Raw genomic sequence first — 19667 nt, 5'->3', positions numbered from 1 at the left:
TATCTTATATAATCTAGTTGGTATTGTAAAGCTATCCGTAACTTTTCAGGATCAAAATACCATAGATGACACTATTAATTATTACGAAACTGCCTCGTTGTTTTGCGTTATCGTTTGTACCCGTTGCATAAACACTTAATTCTAGGTTATAGTGAGTATGGGTAGGCTACACCAACTAGCAAAAGTTACAAACCCCTCTTCACTAAAGATGATTTTTGCCTAACAGACGATTATTACTTACAAGTCCCTACATGTCTTACCACTGGAACCAACTCGGTCTTATCATCAAATACACTGGAAACAAATAATAGGTACACTAAATAACAAAATCTGCAAACCCCTCACTGCCAAAGATGATTATGAGCTAACAGCTGACCTTTCCTTAAAAGTCCCCTACATGTCTCACAATTGGTATCGGCTTATTTTTGGTTTCAGTGTGTACCCTACCACTGAAGTTGTCAACCCCTTGAAACTTTCAAAATAGTATATCTCATGAAGGAATTTTCGTATCAAAAAATGGATGACATATACTTTGATCAGCTCATCAAGAGCTACCGATTTTCGTCGAGAAAAAAATTCTATCTGTCTTAGTTCAAAAGTTGATTTTTTTTGCCGTAGGCCAACTTTCTCATGTCACCACTTAGAAAGGAGCAAAGGATAAGCTCCAATTTCTTTAGCAATGACAGAACTTTAAAGTTTAAAAGGTACATCTGATAACATTTCTCTAGCTCAATCCCAAGTCCGAAAAAACAAATGATAAACCCTGTGAAAATCACGGCAGTACTTTCGGACCCGTGGGAAAATGCCGCTTTTTTGCTTCTGTAAATTTTACTATTTATCGCTAAAAGAAGATATATTGGCTGTGGGGCCGGGTTTTTCTAAAATCTTATAGATTTTAGTCCATCTTCAATTTGAAAGCGGTGCCTGCCTGTTTGCCTGCTAGAACGGAGCTTTCCACTCGAAAGCAGAAACAAGGTTTGATGAAACGAAAGCTTGGCTGCACAACTTCAGATACTCCTCTCTGACATAGGCTACAAAACTCCACTTCGCTTCGCACACCATAGGCTCTGGCTCGTGGACAAGCAAAAACCATCCTTTTTGGTCCCAGGCAAGAGTTCTGCGGAGCTTTCCAAAATGTAATGCCATATTCATCAATCTGGCCTGAGGTCCACACTTTCCGTAAAAACCGCACAGGTTAGACCCCTACCAGTTTCCAGGAATAAGCCATCATCGGCGGCATAGGAAAAAAAAAAGGACAAAACCAAAGTGTTGCTCTCGCAACACAGAAACATTTTCTTTTATATGACAAAGGATGTTGCTAGTTCACTGAACATCCTGCTCTTTACGCTGAAGTTTGAATTTTTTCTCTGTGGTTTAACAGCGAATGAGCTAACGCAACAAGAAAGTCATAAAAACATTGAATTTTGTGCCAAGGTGTTCAGATTTATTCATTTTGTGTTAAATAATGATATTTTCCGTTTGTTCTACAATGTATTGTTCATTTTATTAACACAGACTTCACGTCCACTTTAAATTGAGTTCTATGGGAAAAAATCAAAAGGGGATCAGTTAGCAGAATACTTGAACTACCACTTGCCTATATTTTTCTGCACTAGAATTCTTTTAGAAAAGCATTAGATTGGGTGACAGCCACGTTTATATACAGGACAATGGCTGTTCGTTTTAAATTGTAAAGTCACTCTGCACTTTAATTGTAACTTTTTTATGAAAATTTATCTGAAATATTATATTAACTATAACCATTTAACAGTGTTTTGTTTTGCAAACTTTTAAAGACATGCAATAATTACAGGACATTATTGAACAACGCGCTGTATTTCTTATACATTCTCTTTCTTCTTTTTTTTAACTTAATTTCGCTCCTGTGGAGCTATAAAAAATTTGAGGTATAACCTTTGTCATTGACCAATGTTTGAAGGAAAAAGATTTGATAGATGAATCAGGCTTTAAACTGAAATAGTCTTCAAAGAGAAATACTAAAAAAGTTATTTACTCTCCCTGTTTTTCAATGGTTTCCCTTCGAATACTTTAAATTGTGTAGGCTATTCGAGTTTTAATATGGTTTCCTCACCGTTCCTTTTACAAGGAAGGCCAGTGTCTTAACAAAATGCTATTTATTTTTTAGCCCTAATTTTTCTGCTTTGTCAAATTATATATTTATGTTTAAGGTTCAAATGGTAATTCAAGGTAGGTGGCTCTTCTCTAACGATCCGCTACACACATCTGTGTTAATTTTACCACATTTGGACTTGCCACATATTCCAGCTCTAAAAAGAATATGTAATACCAACCATACACCTTCACTACTTGAGCTGATTTTTTCTGTTGGTGGCAAGATGGAAAAGCTTTCAAAAGAGCTTAGTGACGACCTAGAACCGACAAAGATGGAAGAGGTTAGTAATGCTGTTATTAATTATGTGCCCAACTTTTTTTTCAAATGGTATAATTTTAGAGGTTTGCGATGTTTGAAATTTTTCTAGACGCCTGAAAAATTCTCCCTTATCAAGAACAACTAATTGCTTAATTACGAATTACCAAGCCTTTATTGGAGACGTAAACGAGGGGGCATCATTGCTACCCCCAGATGTGTTTCTCAGTAAATACTTTCCGCTTAAACCACAGCCCTTTCCTGCAGCTACTTGAAGAAAACTATCAAGGTGCTATGTCAATCATGTTTAACAATTTTCTCTTCTCCAATAAAGCTACAAAAACTTGTAGTGCTACGACGATGAAGGGATGGCCCGAACTGAAATTACATACCTTCAATGCCAAAGGGGATTCTCAATGGAGTAATGGACGCACAGTTTGGATACCAAGGAGTCATCTCTCATTTATTAATATTATCACTTGAAATTATGGAGCCTACAAGCATCAAACCCTTAGGTGGCTTCAAGTTACAGTTTAAGTTAAAATTAGAATGTTGTGGTTTCTTGCAAACTCTAATCTCCTTTCTTCTTACCTCTTGTCGTAGATATTATATATGCCATATGTATTATCTTGCCATAATATTGAAGCATATTGAAATGTTTCAACACAGAACTTCCACTGAAAAAAAAAATTACCAAGTCAAAATGCTCGAGAGGATGTGGGTCCTTGGGACCAATTCCTTCCCCCTGTTTTAGGTCTGTTTCTGAATGTTCAATTGTTTGTTTGTTGTAAAAATGCCCACAACTATTCGATTTTAATTCAAGATCAAACTTAATGCCCATGACTGTTCGATTCTAATTCAAAATCAAACTTGATGCCCACAACTATTCGATTTTAATTCAAAATCAACGGACTCGGACGAGTCCGAGGACCACGGACCTCGTTTTGATAAAAACTTTCCCTGAGATTCTAATTCAAAATCAAGATCAAATTCAAGACTTATCTATTAAAAAATGAACTAACATCATTTTTATACAATCCTAATAAGGGGTTAAGGCCAGATTTGCCTCTCACTCAATTGGACTATCTTCTTGGCTTTTTCTACAATTAGCCATGACAAGATGCCCACAACTATTTGATTTTAATTCAAATTACACAAAGCGCAATTCTTTCCTTGAGACAGTTTTATTATGCTTCTATTTCAACTTAATGGCCCTGAATTTTAACATGTATTTACTTCTTTTGCGCTCAGTCTTTTCCTTTAATCATTTTTTAAGTATTATTCTTTTGTATTTGAAAGACCAAGAATTCCATAGCATAAAAAAAGATACTCATCCATGTTCCAAGAGAAAATCATTGTACAAATATTTGAGCTAAAAAAAGCGGGATTAATCTTTAACATTTGGTATAAAATGTTGTAATCAACCTCAAGGAAAGTTTTCTAACCTTTTAAAGTTAAAATTTTCAAAAAATCATTTTTGTGTATGAATCAAAATTATTGATCATGGGAGAACATATTCTGAACATATTTTCAGATTCAGTTAAGATCTATTAAATAGTCTAAAGGACAGACAAATTAACAGCCAACCACAATCCAAATGACAATAATTCGTAACCCAAGTTGCATCTATTATGACAATAAATATTGTGAGATGGACAAAATTGCATCTTCATTTAAAGTTTTGTGACCTTTGAAAACAAATGTCAATACTCAGAAGGTATAAAACATGCCAGTTCTATGACATGACATTTTATGACATTCTTTAAAAGTTACTAGAGTGATGTTACCCCAGTCCCTTAGTAAATAATGAATGTGAAATCTAAGGGACTTATATAATCTGGAAACAAATATTTATTGGCATCCCAATTTGAGCTTGATACCAATCTGGAGGTGAAAGCATTTAATAGTTTTCACCAACACTAATCACAAAAAGAAAAATGTTAAAACAAAGCATACCATGTGTGATCAATTCGTGATCTACATTATAAATTATACGGGCTGCTTTCCAGATTGCTATTATAAATGTTATTTAATTCTTCTATTTATACTGTGATTTGATTTATATTTTAATTTATTTTTGTTCTGGTTGCACACATATATTCAGATTTTAGCTATTCTTATGATCTTTTTGTTACATTTGTTGGCATTTTTGCTGTGCCGAATTGATTTGTAGTTTATCTAATTCTTGCAGTGGAAATTTTGGCTAACACTCTTGAAACTAGAATTTTACCTGCATATTTTGCTTTAAAGGTTTTTGTTGCAATTTTTGGAGCCAGATTTTTTTTTTAAGAAACACCGGTACCCATCCCTTCTTCTCCTACTTTGCCAAAAAATATCCCTTTGCTACCTTCCCCCTCATACAGAAGCCGTATTCCCTCCCCACATACAGTTCTTGCCGTATACCTCCCCTATCTACCAATAAACCAACAACTCCTCGAGTTGTTGGTTTATCCTCAATTAACTTTTTCCAAGTTAATTATGACTAAATATTACTGCCCTGAGTGTAGAAACCCAGCAACTAGTGGGACAGTCCAGTGCACCAAATGCAGTCAATGGTGGCACCCTAAGTGTGCAAGGATCACGCTTGGAGCAAGAGAGAAACTACCGGTATGGTTGTGCTTAAATTGTGACTTCCCCACTTCACCTTCATTTACTAGCGGTATGAAAATTCCGTGCAAAGTTACGCCATAAGCGAGCCTTAGACCTAGACTCTTTGTCAAAAACACACCCATAGTCACACCAGGGAATTCTAATCCCAAAACTAAGACAGTAACTAGGCCCAGCAGTGAGGATAAAACTCCATGCACGAATTGTTCTGAATACGTTAATGAAGTCTCAGCTTTAACTAACAGATGTTCCGTTCTTGAGAATCAACTCTCAGCTATTCAGAATGAACTATTACCCCTATGAAATGCCCACGAATCACTCCGATCTGATTTACGTAACCTTCAGAACTTAACTGACGAAAAAACAACAATTATTGACTCCCTAATGATGCAGTTAAATCAGTTGGAAATCCTTTCACCCATTCCACCCGTGAAATTACGCTCGTCTCCCTTTAGCTCTGAAATGAATAATTCTATACAAGCCCCGAGCAATCAGATTTGTAACTCATTAAGTGACGTAAAAAGTGCATGCTGTGTGAGAATGATCCTCGATACCGAGATTCAGGAAAGTGTTAAATTAGCTGACGTAAGGTTAACTGACGAGAATAAGTTTCGTAACATTCAACCGACTGAAGATGAACCGTTAATTGTTTTCGAGAAAATAGTTCAACAAAAAGTTAAGCGCGAGTCCTTAACTAGTAAAGGACGTAATATTATATGCAGGTTTTTTGTGAAAGAGGCTCCCAAATTTAACAAGATATGTCGGTATTTTAATGAAAGTGGTTTCTGTAAGCACAGAAAAAAGTGTCGTTTTTACATATATGTCCGCGTTTTATTTCGAAAACTTGCAGTAATAATGAGTGTAATTTTGACCACGTTGATTTATGTTGTGTTTTATCATGTACTGAAAAAGAATGCGTTTTCGCGCATGCGTGTTGCGGTACATCAAAAAGACGTAGCTCCAATCATACCAATCGACAGGAAAATGCTTTTCTGGATCCAAACCCGGCATCAAAAAATTTAATTGGACGGGGGTTACGAATTCAAAAACATTGCGATTACAACTTTTGCGGACCTGCGTGGCCCCCCTTACCAACAATCCCTCCCGTACATCAACATACCCCCAACCAAGCGTGTGTTGCGCCTTCTCGGTCGGTCGGAATGTTTTTCTAGGATTCGCTACCTCAGCAACATCAACTTTTCTATCTCCCCCCAAAAGATAACGTCCCCAAGCCCCCCGACAGTGTTTCAAATCTCCGTACCTCCCCCCTCCTGTCCACCCTTACAGCCCTCACTGGCGTGGGTACAACTTCTTTCGTTTCAGCCGAAATTCCAGTACTGAATAAGTTTGAGCCCCTGGTTGGTGTGGGTAATCCTGATGACAGCCTCGCCCACCAGGGAAACAACATATTCTTACAAAGACCTACAACGAGAGCATCAAACACCACTAAGGTAAAGTATTATAATTCTGATGTTTTTTCCTTCCCTAGGTTTATTTACGCAAATGCTGAAAGTTAAAATTTTGATAAAGTGGCTGAGTTAGAAAGTCTAGCTCAGGCAACAAAGGCATTTGTCCTAATGGTTTCTGAAGTTCATCGACAAAACTCAGAACTCCTGAAAATAGGTGGTTTTGATGAGTTTATAAAAATACGACCTGATGACCATCCACTGGGGAAAAAAGGTGGCAGAGTTCTTATTTATGCCCATGAAATTTTAAAAGCAGCTATACTTGATGTCCCTTTTTTAACTGAGTACGACGAAATAATGTGGGTCATTCTAAAACCACGACGTCTCCCCTGGAAATTCACTGGTATTGCTCTCTGCATGTATTATTACTCGCCGGGTCAGACGAGTGAATACCACCAAGTATTCGTAGAAAAGCTACAACTCAGTATGGATTTTGTTTTGGGCAAATACCCATCATGCGGAATTTTCATGATGGGCGATGCCAATGAATTACAGCTCCATCACCTGGACGCCGGAATCGGCCTGAAGCAGCTCGTCAATTTTCCCACAACCAAAAATGGCACCTCCCTTGACCGAATTTCCACAAATATGCACGAATTTTACAACATACCTGTCACCGGGGCTCCAATTGGAGGAAGTTACCACTTTTCTCTTGAACTTAACCCCACCTGTTCCATTAAAATCGATTACACTACAACTGTAACTATCAGTCGACCAATCACAAATGAGGGACTTCTGACTTTTGGCCAAAGGTTAAGCTGCGAGAAATGGGACAAATTTCAAGAGGTTAAAAGAAGCAACGAAAAAGCTACTATTTTCCAAGAAACCTTGCTTCAAAATTACAAGGCCTGTTTTCCTGAGAAGTCAACCAAACGTGTCTCGTCAGATCGACCATATATGACACAAGAAGTTAAGAAAATGGTAATGGCAAAGAGATGGCTTTTGCGTCATGGTAATACCCAACAAGCCAACAGGTTGAAAAACAAACTAAGAAAAGTCAATCGAAAACACGCGAACAAATATGTAGAACGTAAAGTTAATCATCTGTTCGAGTCCAAACCAAGCCAGTGGTACAACCGAATCAAAAGGATGACAGGCAAGGTGGAAAAAGGAGTCGATTTTGGCATTGATGAAGATGACGTCGTAACAGCCAACTCCCTAAATAAACATCTGGGTAACATTGTGCAATCCCTCCCGCCTTTGCTGAGCGTGGAAATACTCACCCCTCCTCCTGAGTCTTTTGATTTCCCTTTGATATCAGAGTCCCAGGTGTTTTTCAAATTAAAAAGGCTTAAAGGAACAAGCATTACCCCTGTAGATATTCCTGTTGATCTCATCAAAGAATTTCCAGATTATCTTAGTGGCCCCCTAACACTCCTTTTTAATCAGGTGACAAAAACAGGTGAGCATCCATCAATTTGGAAAAATGGGTTCATTACACCAATACCAAAGAAAGATGCGCCCAATGATTTTTCGGGTGTCCGACCGATCACTATGACACCCATTTTTAGCAAAGTGTATGAAAGTTTTGTTGCAGCATGGCTGAAAGACCGTATTCTAGACAAAATTGATCCGAGGCAGTTTGGAAATATGCCGAACACATCTACATCTCATTACTTAGTAAGTATAATTGACAGTATTTTGCAAAAACTCGATACACCAGATTCTTGGATTAATCTTATTGCAATAGATCTAAGAAAAGCTTTTGATTTAATTTGCCACAATATTCTTGTAAAAAAACTTTTTGGACTAGGTGTACATTCATTCCTTGTGCGTTTGATTACTAGTTTTCTTTCTGGTAGATGTCAACGGACAAAATATAAGTCCACCTACTCCGACCCACTGCCCATTTTTTGTGGAGGTCCCCAAGGTACCCTCTTGGGACCACTTTTGTTTCCTGTCATAATAAATGATTTGGCAACAAAACTGGATGGCTGCTGGAAGTATGTCGACGATTTGTCGCTCATTGAATGTTGTCGAAAAAACCTACCAAGCAGAGCAGGCTCATTAATGAAAGATATATGTCAAGAGGCAAAGGTGGACAAAATGACTGTCAACTTTGATAAATCTGTAATTTAACATTTTCTTTTTTAAAATCTGCGCCAGTTTTTAATCCACTTATTCCCAGCGCCAGTCACGTGACCGAAATCAAACTGCTCGGTGTTCATATCACCCCGGATCTGAAGTTGAATAAACATGTTGATGGCATGGTAAAAAAAGCTAATTTGGCCATCAGGTCTCTGAAGTTGTTGGCTCGCCATGGAATCCCTGCACCACACCTCCTACGCATCTATTTCTCTTTTATACGTTCCACACTTGAATACTGTTGCCCTGTATTGCATATCGGGCTGACTAGGGAACAGTCGGACCGGGTTGAGAGGGTGCAATACCGTGCCCTCCTAGTAATCTCAAAAGCCCCAAAAGTACTGTACATATCCCTCCTTAATCAGTTTCAACTTAAAACCCTTCAATCTCGTCGTTTAAAACTGGCCCTATCCTTTGGCAATAAAATTTTGTCCAGCCCTATACACCGAAATATCCTCCCTCCCCAACATCAACCGGCACGGGTAATGCCACTCAGGGCCGTTGCAGAGCCTGTACCGAAACTTCAACCTGTGACTGTGTCACATAATCGTTATGAGCCTAGTTTTGTGCCCTCGTTTGTTAAGTTGTTTAATGCTGGGTCGACTTTTTAATCCGGATTACTGTTGTTAATTGTATATATTATGATTTTGTGTATACTTGTCGACTTATTTTCGTGTGTACGTGACAATTATTATTGTTAATTGTATATATTATAATTTTGTGAATGTTAATTTTGACTTGTCGACGAATTTTTGTGTGTGTATGACAATAAAACTAATAATCGGCTCTGTCCGTCGCATGTTTTTTAAATAAAATGAATTTGAATTTGAATTTATTTGAAGTTCACTGTAGTTCGCTGTGAAGTCAATAATATCACCGTAAATTATCTGCTGTTCCTCCTTTTCTCTCTGGCCCGGTCCTGTCCCCTTTTTTAATCTCGCTTCCCAAACGAATCCCAGTCTTCATCCAAAAAATATGGCTCTCTTTCCTCAGATTCATGTTCCTCAAACTTTTGCTCGTTAAGTTTTTGCTCGTTTTTATAGCACTTGGTACTAACCAAGTGACATATAGCAATCGCCAGTTCTGTCGGTCTGTCTGTCGGTCTGTCTGTCTGTCGGTCCCGGTTTTGCTACTTTAGGCACTTCCAGGTAAGCTAGGACGATGAAATTTGGCAGGCGTATCAGGGATGGGACCAGCTTAAATTAGAAATAGCTGTTTTCCCAATTTGACCATCTGGGGGGGGAGTGGGGGGGCCGGTTAATTCGGAAAAAATAAAAAAAATGAAGTATTTTTAACTTATGAATGGGTGATGGGATCTTAATGAAATTTGATGTTCGGAATGATATTGTGTCTCAGAGCTATTATTTTAAATCCTGACCGGATCTGATGACATTGGGGGGAGTTGGAGGGGGAAAACCTAAAATCTTGGAAAACACTTAGAGTGGAGGGATCGGGATGAAACTTGATGGGAAAAATAAGCACAATTCCCAGATACATGATTGACATAATCGGAACAGATCTGCTCTCTTTGGGGTAGTTGGGGGGAGGGGAGGTAATTCTGAAAAATTAGAAAAAATGAGGTATTTTTAACTTACGAACGGGTGATCGGATCTCAATGAAATTTGATGTTTAGAAGGATATCGTGTCTTAGAGCTCTTATTTTAAATCCCAACCGGATCTGGTGACATTGGGGGAGGAGTTGGGAGGAGGAAACCTAAAACTTGGAAAACACTTAGAGTGGAGGGGTCGGGATGAAACTTGGTGGGAAAAATAAGCAGAAGTCTTACATATTTGATTTACATAATTGGCACGGATCTGATCTATGGTGGGGAGGGTTAATTCTGAAAAATAAGAAAAAATGACGTATTTTTAACTTACGAAGGAGTGATCGGATCTTCATGAAACTTCATATTTAGAAGGACCTCGTAACTCAGATCTCTTATTTTAAAACTCAACCAGATCAAGCGTAATTGGGGGGGGGGGCAGTTGGGGGCCGGAAATCTTAGAAAATACTTAATATATTCTCTAAGGCCAACCTGACTTACATACATAATGATGATAGAAGGTAATAAGCTTGCCTAAGCTATGGATGTCAGGTGATTGATTTTTCTTCTAACTCACCTGACATCCATAGCTTAGGTAAGCTTATTACCTTCTATCATCATTATGAAAATACTTAAAGCGGTGAGATCAGGATGAAACTGGATGGGAAGAATAAAAACCTGTCTAAGATACGTGACTGACATAACCGGACCGGATATGCTCTCTTTGGTGAAATTGGAGGGGGGGGGTAATTTTGAAAATTCGGGTATTTGTAACTTACGAAAGGGTGACCAGATCTTAATGAAATTTGATATTTAGAAGGATATTGTGCTTTAAAGTTCTTATTTTAAATTCCGAACAGATCCTATGACGTTGGGGGGAGTTGGAGGGGGAAACTGGAATTCTTGGAAAACGTGAAAATTGGGATAATATTTTTATCTTACGAATAGATGATCAGATCTTAATGAAATTTGATTTTTAGAAAGAATCCATGTCTAAGAGCTCTTATTTCAAATCCCGACCAGATCGTTTGACATTGGGGGGAGTTGGAGGGGGAAATCTTGGAAAAAACACTTGGAGTGTAGGAATTGGGATGAAGCTTGGTGGATAGAATAAACAAATGTCCTTGATACGTGATTGACAGAATCGTACTGGATTTGCTCTCTTTGGTGGAGTTGGGGGAGGGGTTCAGTGATTTGGCGAGTTTGGTGCTTCTGGACGTGCTAGGACGATGAAAAGCGATAGGTGTGTCAGGGAGCTGCACAATTTGACTTGATAAAGTCGTTTCCTCAGATTCGATCATCTGGGGGGCTAAAGGGAGAGGAAAAATTAGAAAAAATTAGGTATTTATAACTTGCGAGTGGGTGATCGGATCTCAATGAATTTTGGCATTCAGAAGGACATCGTGACTCAGAGCTCTTATTTTAAATCCTGACCGGCATTAAGACTCTTATTTTCCTTTTTAAATCAATCTATTGATTCATAGAATTTTGTTAGAGCTCATACCATATGATCTCTTGGCTCTTAGCTCTTCATTTTTGGCTAATAAAATTTTACCTGCATACTTTGCTTTAAAGAGTTTTGTTGCAATTTTCGAGCCTTTTTTTTTTTTTTTTTTTTTTTTTTTTTTTTTTTTTTTTTTTTTTTTTTTTTTTTAATTCGTTCAAAAAAATTCAATTTGTTTTTATCAACCCGTCGACTTTTTCTATTTATTTGTTTATAACTTAGATAATTTGGTATCTATATCATATAAATCTCAATTCATTTTGATCTATTTTGAAGACTATTTAAAATTTATCTTATACTTTTTATATACAAGTAAAAAACCTAATCATAAAAATGATTGACAAAGTTTGTGGTTTTTGTGCCATTTTACGATAAGGGTATTATCAAATAATGAATTTAATTATTATGACATATAATCAATTTTAATATTGAAACTAACTTTAGATATGCCCCCATAATATGATAGTAAGGTTTGGTTAATATTCAGCACAATAGTTTTTTCTCGAGAATCTGAATGCAAGTGAAAACAAGGAGCATAAAACCGATTGGGCTTTACATAACTTTCATTCGTGTATTTATAGCTTAGATCACTTTAGTATCTATTTTACGCAAAACCCAATCCATTTTCCTCCTCCCCCCTTCATGTTTTTACTTATATTCATAGATTCTTTAGAGAAAAAAGATCCTATTTTTTAATCTATTTTGAGAATGAGGTAAATATTATTTTCGATGACCACGCTGCCTTTCTATGACGAACATACATCAGTGATCGTCATAAGCAGAATTGCCTGCGATCCGGAAGTAATTATTTTATTCTTTTTAAATATAGTTTGTTTTGATTGTAATACTTTATTTTATCTGCTGATCACGATCACTGATGCATGTGGTCAAAATATCCATATCTCTTGTATTTATTTGTCAATGTCTAATAAAAGGACTTGTCCCTATTTGAACTTTTTATTTGTTTGTTTGAAAACGAGTTAAAAGAAATTTTGTTTTAACAAGTAAATTCTCTGTTTCTCTGTGCTTTAACTTCCAGAATAATGATGGATGTTGCAAAATTACTTTGTATTTTGCACTGTCCTGGTTTGAATATTAATTATTTCATTTATTCTTCCAAATATAGGTTTTTGATGCGTTAGTATCCCTGCTTTTAGTTCCGCTGGAAGTTACATTGGATGGACTTGTTCCTGATACTAGTTGTATATCAAATCGACCAGTTGAATTAAACTCCCGTCTACTTGATTCTGATTGGTTGCAAGTCGTGTGTAACCAGGAATACACTGTAAATATTAAAGTTAGCCAAATTCCTACTACCTTCAAAAGAAGAAATGACAGAAGGTATGCATTTGCGCCTAAATTTCCCGAACCTAAAGAAGAAGGATGGTGTTTTGTTCTGGGATCTGTTGAGCAGAAAGAGTTATGGGCATTGAAGAGAAGTGGCCCGTTGTGGTGGGCTAAATCAACCCAGCAGTTATCTTTTGCAGTGCCATCTAATCCAGGTAGATTCCGATTCCCTAGTTTTAATCAAATAGTCTGATAATCTGAAGAGGAAGAAAACATAAAGTACCAAAGACATCAAAATCAAAATTTTTAGCCTAGACATTCATACTTGAAGTCGTAATATTCTAATTTTCCTTTTAATTGTATAAAATTTTTGATATTTCAGGACAGTAACACATTTTCGTCAGTGTTGCCACATTAAACCTCAAAAAATAAATAAGCAACACTAATTAAGTAAACTTTACGATGCTTTTCGTCCTTGAAATTTCAAGTATTAACTATCTGTTGACTCCCAAATACCACTGCCTTCGAAAGAAAGTTACACCTTTATAAGTGTGGGACCAAATGTTTACAGCTTATTTTTTCCCTCGGTTCCTTCTTTACAATTTGGCAACGGCTGCCTTTTTTTTATTAAGATTTTTATTAAGATTTTATTAAGATTTTTTTTTATTAGATTCTGGATTCGTTCTAATTTTTTAATATACATATGGCTGTATGTGATCCCTCTTCCACGGTTTAAACAATCAGATTTCGTTTTCACTGTCTATGGTACTTTTAGTTTTTATCTGGAAAAAGATAATAATCATCACTATACAAGTATACTCCATTAAATTGCTGAGCTAATTATAAAAACCTAAGTAAAATTTTAGTCTTTCTCTTAGTATCTTCTTTATTTCCTTGATTTGAATTTGGCTTTATATTGAGCCGAAGACAGATAATTCACTTTCAAACAGTTCGTGGTAACGAACTGTAGTAAGGAGCAACCCGGCTCAATAGTAACCAAAATTCTAGAAAATGGAATTTTGATACCAATACCTACATCAAAAGAATTGCATTTTAATGCTGATTTTAAATATATAATTTTCATCAAGTTTAGTCTTACTCATCAAAAGTTACGAGCCTGCGAAAATTTGCGTTATTTTAGAAAATAGGGGGAAACGCCCCCTAAAAGTCATAGAATCTTAACGAAAATCACACCATCAGATTCAACGTATTAGAGAACCCTACTGTAGAAGTTTCAAGCTCCTATCTACAAAAATGTAGAATTTTGTATTTTCTGCCAGAAGGCAGATTACGGATGCGTGTTTATTTTATTTTTTTTGTTTTTTTGTTTTTTTTCTCCCAGGGGTGATCGTATCGACCCAGTTGTCCTAGAATGTTGCAAGAGGGCTCATTCTAACAGAAATGAAAAGTTCTAGTGCCCTTTTTAAGTAACCAAAAAAATTGGAGGGCACCTAGGCCCCCTCCCACGCTAATTATTTTACCAAAGTCAACGGATCAAAATTCTGAGATAGCCATTTTATTCAACGTAGTCGAAAAACCTTATAACTATGTCTTTGGGGACGACTTACTCCCCCACAGTCCCCGTGGGAGGGGCAACAAGTTACAAACTTTGACCACTGCTTACATATAGTAATGGTTATTGGGAAGTGTACAGGCGTTTTCAGGAGGATTTTTTTGGTGGGGGGAGGGGTTGATTTAGAGGGGGATATACTGGGGGAACTTTCCATCGATAATTTGTCATGGGGGAAGAAAATCTCCATGAATGGAGCGCAGGATTTACTAGCATTATTTAAAAAAAAATCAATGAAAAAATAAATATGAAAAAGTTCTTTCAGCTGGAAGTAAGGAACAGCATTAAAACTTAGAACAAACAGAAATTATTACCCATATGAGGGGCTCACCTCCTCCTAATACCTCACTCTTTACGCTAAAGTATTTTTAGTAATTTCAGCTATTTATTCTACGGCTTTTGTGATTCAGGGGTCATTCTTAATGAATTGGGACAAAATTTAAGCCATAGTGTAAAGAGCGAGGCACTGACGAGGGGGCGAACCCCCTCATATATGTAATAGAAATATGAGAATACAAAAGTTCTTTACGTAAGCTAATTTATAAGTTACGTAAATCTTTTATTAATAAAACGATAAAATTAAAAGTTCTAGTTGCCTTTTTAATTAACCAAAAAATCGGAGGGCAACTAGGCTTCCTTTTTCTCAAAATCATTCGATCAAAATTATGAGAAAGCCATTTAGCAAAAAAAAAAAGTAAATTTCGTTTTAATTATTCCTCTGCAGAGAGCCAAAATCAAAACGTGCATTGATTTAAAAACGTTCAGAAATTAAATAAAAAAAAAACAAGTTTTTTTAACTGAAAGTAAGGAGCAACATTAAAACTTAAAACGAACAGAAATTACTTTGTTTATGAAAGAGGCTGCCTCCTCATCCACGCCCCGCTCTTTACGCTAAAGTTTTTACTGTTTTAAAAAGAAGAATTGAAAGAAAGAGTCAAACTTTAGCGTAAAGAGCGGGGCGTTGATGAGGAAGCAGCCTCTTTCATATACGAAGTAATTTCTGTTCGTTTTAAGTTTTAATGTCGCTCCTTACTTTCAGTTAAAAAAACTTGTTTTTTTTTATTTAATTGCTAAAAGGGCACGGTACGTTTATTTGTTGTTTTTCTCATTCACCTAACCTTTATTCTGTAGGGTTAGCTATTTTAGTTGACTCGAAGCTTTTTTATTATGAAAATAAAGTTTTCTTTTATTTAATCATTTTAAGAGCGATATTTCTATGGCTGACCCCCAATTCCCAGTTTCAATTCCTTGCTGAAAGGCCATGAAACGGAGATGAGCGTTGCCGGTTTGGGCTATAGAATCTAGTGCTTCATCCTTTCTTTTTTTTTCATTTGGTATTTTTAGGTGTGTTTTTGAAAGGTTTTTATTTTGTATTTGTTTTTGAAAGACCAAGAATTCCATAACATAAAAAAAGATACTCATCCATGTTCCAAGAGAAAATCATTGTACAAATATTTGAGCCCAAAAAAGCGGGATTAATCTTTAATATTTGGTATAAAATGTTGTAATCAACCTCAAGGAAAGTTTTCTTACCTTTTAAAGTTAAAATTTTCAAATTTTTTCAAACAAAATTTTATCAAAAAATCATTTTTACGTATGAATCAAAATTATTGATCATGGGAGAATTATGAACGTATTTTCACATTCAGTTAAGCTCCCTTGACGCTTTTCAAACAATCAGATTGACATTTGGAATGTCTAAAATGCCTAAAAATACCAATCATTTAGTATTTGTAGGTGTGTTTTTGAAGTGTTTTTATTTTGTTTTCGAAAGACCAAGAATATTTCTGGGTATTTGTATGTAACAATTTAGCACATTTGAAGGTGTTAAAAGTTATTAATATCAAACCTTATGATTGCATCACGAACTGCATTGAAAGCCGCCATATTTTGAAAGCCGTCATTTTTGACGCATCCATGTATATTTACTCAAGAAGTATTGGACTAATTGTCTTGAATATTATTTAGCTTTGTCTGTCGTTAACTCTTTCTCATTATTATAATTTACTCAGTAAATACTGAACAGGAAAAAAAGTAAAAAAAAAAAAATATAGAAGAAAACATACTGACCTAACAATAAATGGACATTACCCTTAAATAAGTAACCGTGATGTTGTATGCATTATAGTAAAAGTTCTCAACTCTCAATTATACTAGCAGAAGGTGCCAAGAAAGCCACATCATTTTTATATTATATTTTGTATTTAATGATTTACAGCTTCCTTAGGATAACTAGTCCGAGCCTAAAAATAGCCCTTGATTTTCAGGCTCGTGAAGGGTGGTGAAGCAGTTATTTAGTAACGTTTAGCACTATTTATAAATTTAGTACCATTTATTTATTCATTTAATGTCTCTTATCCTAAGTTTGACTTGAATGCTCATTTATTTTGCCTTTTTTTTTTTTAGGTTTGACCTATTTATTCATATTAATTCTTATCTGTTTTAGGCTTGATGTATTGTATAAAAATATTTTTCTCGTTTTAGTTTAATTCTGCAATCGCGTTATAACTTACATTTGGGGCACATGCTTCCGCACATTTCACAGAAAATGGTAGGGGTAGGCTTATTGGTACTGCGTTCTACACTCAAGTTTTATACCCTTAAAGCTCCAACCCTGCTAGACTTCTATAAGGAAAAAATTACTTTTTTCAAGATTTTCAGACGAGACGCTAAAAAATAATTGCCGCCTGACTTCAAATGATTTGAATATGTCTATCTTGACTCTTTAACGGTTAGAGATGAAAAATCGAAGCGGACCAATCGAATGTTGGTGCTGATTTCAGTAGGACTGGGTCTGTTACTCATAGTCATAAATGGCATATATTACTTTTTATTACATCAGTCGTTACACTTCTGTGCTCCGTGCTCCAATTAATTGTGGAATAAGTCGAAATTATTTATAACGTCCCACCAGTTTTATTGAAATTTGACAACTCTCTCTTGATAGCAAGAATTTAATTCCTACCACCCCCATTCCCTGTGAAGTTAGGATTGGGTCTTAACGGTCCTTCCTACTGGATGGGATTATGAGTATTGTCTTTTCCCTTTATTTCCCCTACAGTTCAGGTTCAGGAGTTAGATCACAGATCAGTGGTCCAAAAGGCGTAGTTGATACGCTTGCTCTTCTTTCCCACAATGTTTATCTGATAACCAGTACCTATAACCAACAATTTACAGCAGTTTAATTGTTGGATCCAGAATGTACATGCATCCAGAATCTCAGAAAGCTCAATCAAAATGGAAATTTTTTCGAAATTGGAATTTGGAATTCCGAAAGTGATTTTTGCTGAAGGATTAACGTTAAATTATAGAAAAGGTTTTTTGAGTTTTTTCATCGTTTTTTTTTTTTTTGAAAAGGTGCTATCCTGTTTTATAGGAATCCAGCATTATATTACCCCCGAAAGTCATGAAATCGAATTTCAGGGCTATGACAGTTCCGTTTGATTTCTTGTCCGTACTTTATATTAGGCTAGAATGAATTATATTAGGCTTGGTGATGATTTTAGTAGGACTGGGTCTGTTGCTCACAGGTATAAATGGCATCTGTCACTTTTTATTACAGCAGTCGTTACATCTCCGTGTTTCTTGTGCAGTGAACACCCTCCAGTTAATTGTGGAATAAGTTGAAATTATTTATAACGTCTCAGTTTTATCGAAATTCGACCATTCCGTCTTGATAGCAAGAATTTAGTTCCTACCTCCCCCATTCCCCGTGAAGTAAAAATTGGGGCCTAACGGTCCTTCCTACTGGATGGGATGATGAGTATTGTCTTTTCCCTACGGGGAGTACTGCTGTTTCCTCTACAGGTCAGGGGTTAGATCACAGATCAGTAGTCCAAAAGGCATAGTTGATACACTTGCTCTTTTTTCCCTTCTTTCTTCTTGCTCTTCTGTTTATCTGATAACCAACAATTTACAACAGTTTAATTGTTGGATCCAAAATTTACATGCTTCCAGAATTTCAGAAAGGAATCAAAACGGAAATGTTTCGAAATTGAAATTTGGAATTTCGAATGTGGTTTTTGCTGAAGGATTAACGTTAAATTATAGAAAAGATCCGGAGTTTTTTCATCGTTTTTCGAAAAGGTGTTATCCTGTTCTACAGGAATCCAGCATTATATTACCCCAAAGGTCATGAAATCTGATTTCAGGCCTATTGACAGTTCTGTTTGATTTCTTCTTCGTACTTTATATTAGGCTAGAATGATTATTTTTTCAATGGAAAATTACTGTTTGGTCTTTTGAAAAGATATGACTCAAACCTGTAAATAATAAGTTGACTATTGTAACTAAAAAAAGCCGTTATATTAGAGACTGTTTCACGAGAACCGAAAAGTTCCAAAATATTCAACAATGTTGAAAAAGCTTAAAATCCTCATTTTATGGGCATGGTGCTTCGTGGGTCTATACCATTTATTGTTCTAATATATTATCTTAGAAACAAGTCTTATTTCCCCTTTCTATTTCCTAGAATTTATCTTTTTAAACTCAAAATTCCTCTGCCACTGAAATAAATCCCCGCATTCATTTTAGGTCGTTTTGTTGTTGTCCTGTATATATTGAGTGATTCGTACATTGGCTTAGATCAGCAATACTATTTGCACTTGGAAGCCGTAAAAGTCAAGGATAATATGGGGCCCTATATCCGAAGTTTTGATGATTTATCCGAAGTTCAAATAGTATCTGAAACATGTTAAGGCTGGATGGAAGAAGATAGCCACCCTTCATGGGAGTAAGAAAGTGCATTTCTATGACTTATTTTTCAGAGGTTTTATATCAAAAATTAAATTCGATTGTTTGCTGTTGTTTTTTTTTTATTTATTCGTGGTCACATTTAGGTGGCTTAAAAATCTATCTTGGCTCACGCTCCCTAATTGGAGTCTAAAGATACTTGCCCGCTCTAGCTGATGCTACAAATTTGCGATTTAACTTCTCAACTAAATCTCCATACTGAATGTTTTGTTTTATATGGACTTGTGTTTTCTTAACTAGTTTAAGATCATATAGCTGAAGATGGTGCACAAAACTAGGTTGTAAATGACAAAGGTGTCGCTGAACAATACCATTCTTACTATATTTGTTTATAGTTTCTTAGGAAATCATGTTGTCATCCTTGTTCTCACCAAGTATAAAATCCCAAACGAAATATAATGTTCACACTAGTGACAAACGCCATCTATAACATGAAGAAATAGTCCTTTGTGACCACGGTCTT

The 19667-nt window shown here is 36.0% G+C and overlaps 2 protein-coding genes across 2 annotated transcripts in view; both read left to right on the top strand.

Moving 5' to 3' along the window:
- LOC136036161 (E3 ubiquitin-protein ligase UHRF1-like) overlaps nucleotides 1–19667 on the top strand; it is a 178392-nt gene that overhangs the window by 66612 nt on the left and 92113 nt on the right. The window lies entirely within an intron of this gene.
- LOC136036156 (activating signal cointegrator 1 complex subunit 3-like) lies at nucleotides 2174–19260 on the top strand. Its single transcript, XM_065718212.1, has 3 exons — nucleotides 2174–2414; nucleotides 12722–13097; nucleotides 18986–19260. The coding sequence occupies exons 1-3, from the start codon at nucleotides 2181–2183 to the stop codon at nucleotides 19147–19149; spliced, it is 774 nt and encodes a 257-aa protein (XP_065574284.1). The 5' UTR covers nucleotides 2174–2180; the 3' UTR covers nucleotides 19150–19260.

Source organism: Artemia franciscana, chromosome 2, assembly GCF_032884065.1.
Source record: "Artemia franciscana chromosome 2, ASM3288406v1, whole genome shotgun sequence".
NCBI lineage: Eukaryota > Metazoa > Arthropoda > Branchiopoda > Anostraca > Artemiidae > Artemia > Artemia franciscana.
Note: the sequence above shows the minus strand (reverse complement) of the source record. Positions and strands in the feature narration are given on the sequence as shown.

Coding starts and splice junctions, on each gene's coding strand:
- LOC136036156 (XM_065718212.1), top strand. CDS start 2,181: ATGTTTAAGGTTCAAATGGTAATTCAAGGTAGGTGGCTCTTCTCTAAC. Junction 2,415..12,721: donor AACCGACAAAGATGGAAGAG/GTTAGTAATGCT, acceptor TTCCAAATATAG/GTTTTTGATGCGTTAGTATC. Junction 13,098..18,985: donor TGCAGTGCCATCTAATCCAG/GTAGATTCCGAT, acceptor CATTCATTTTAG/GTCGTTTTGTTGTTGTCCTG.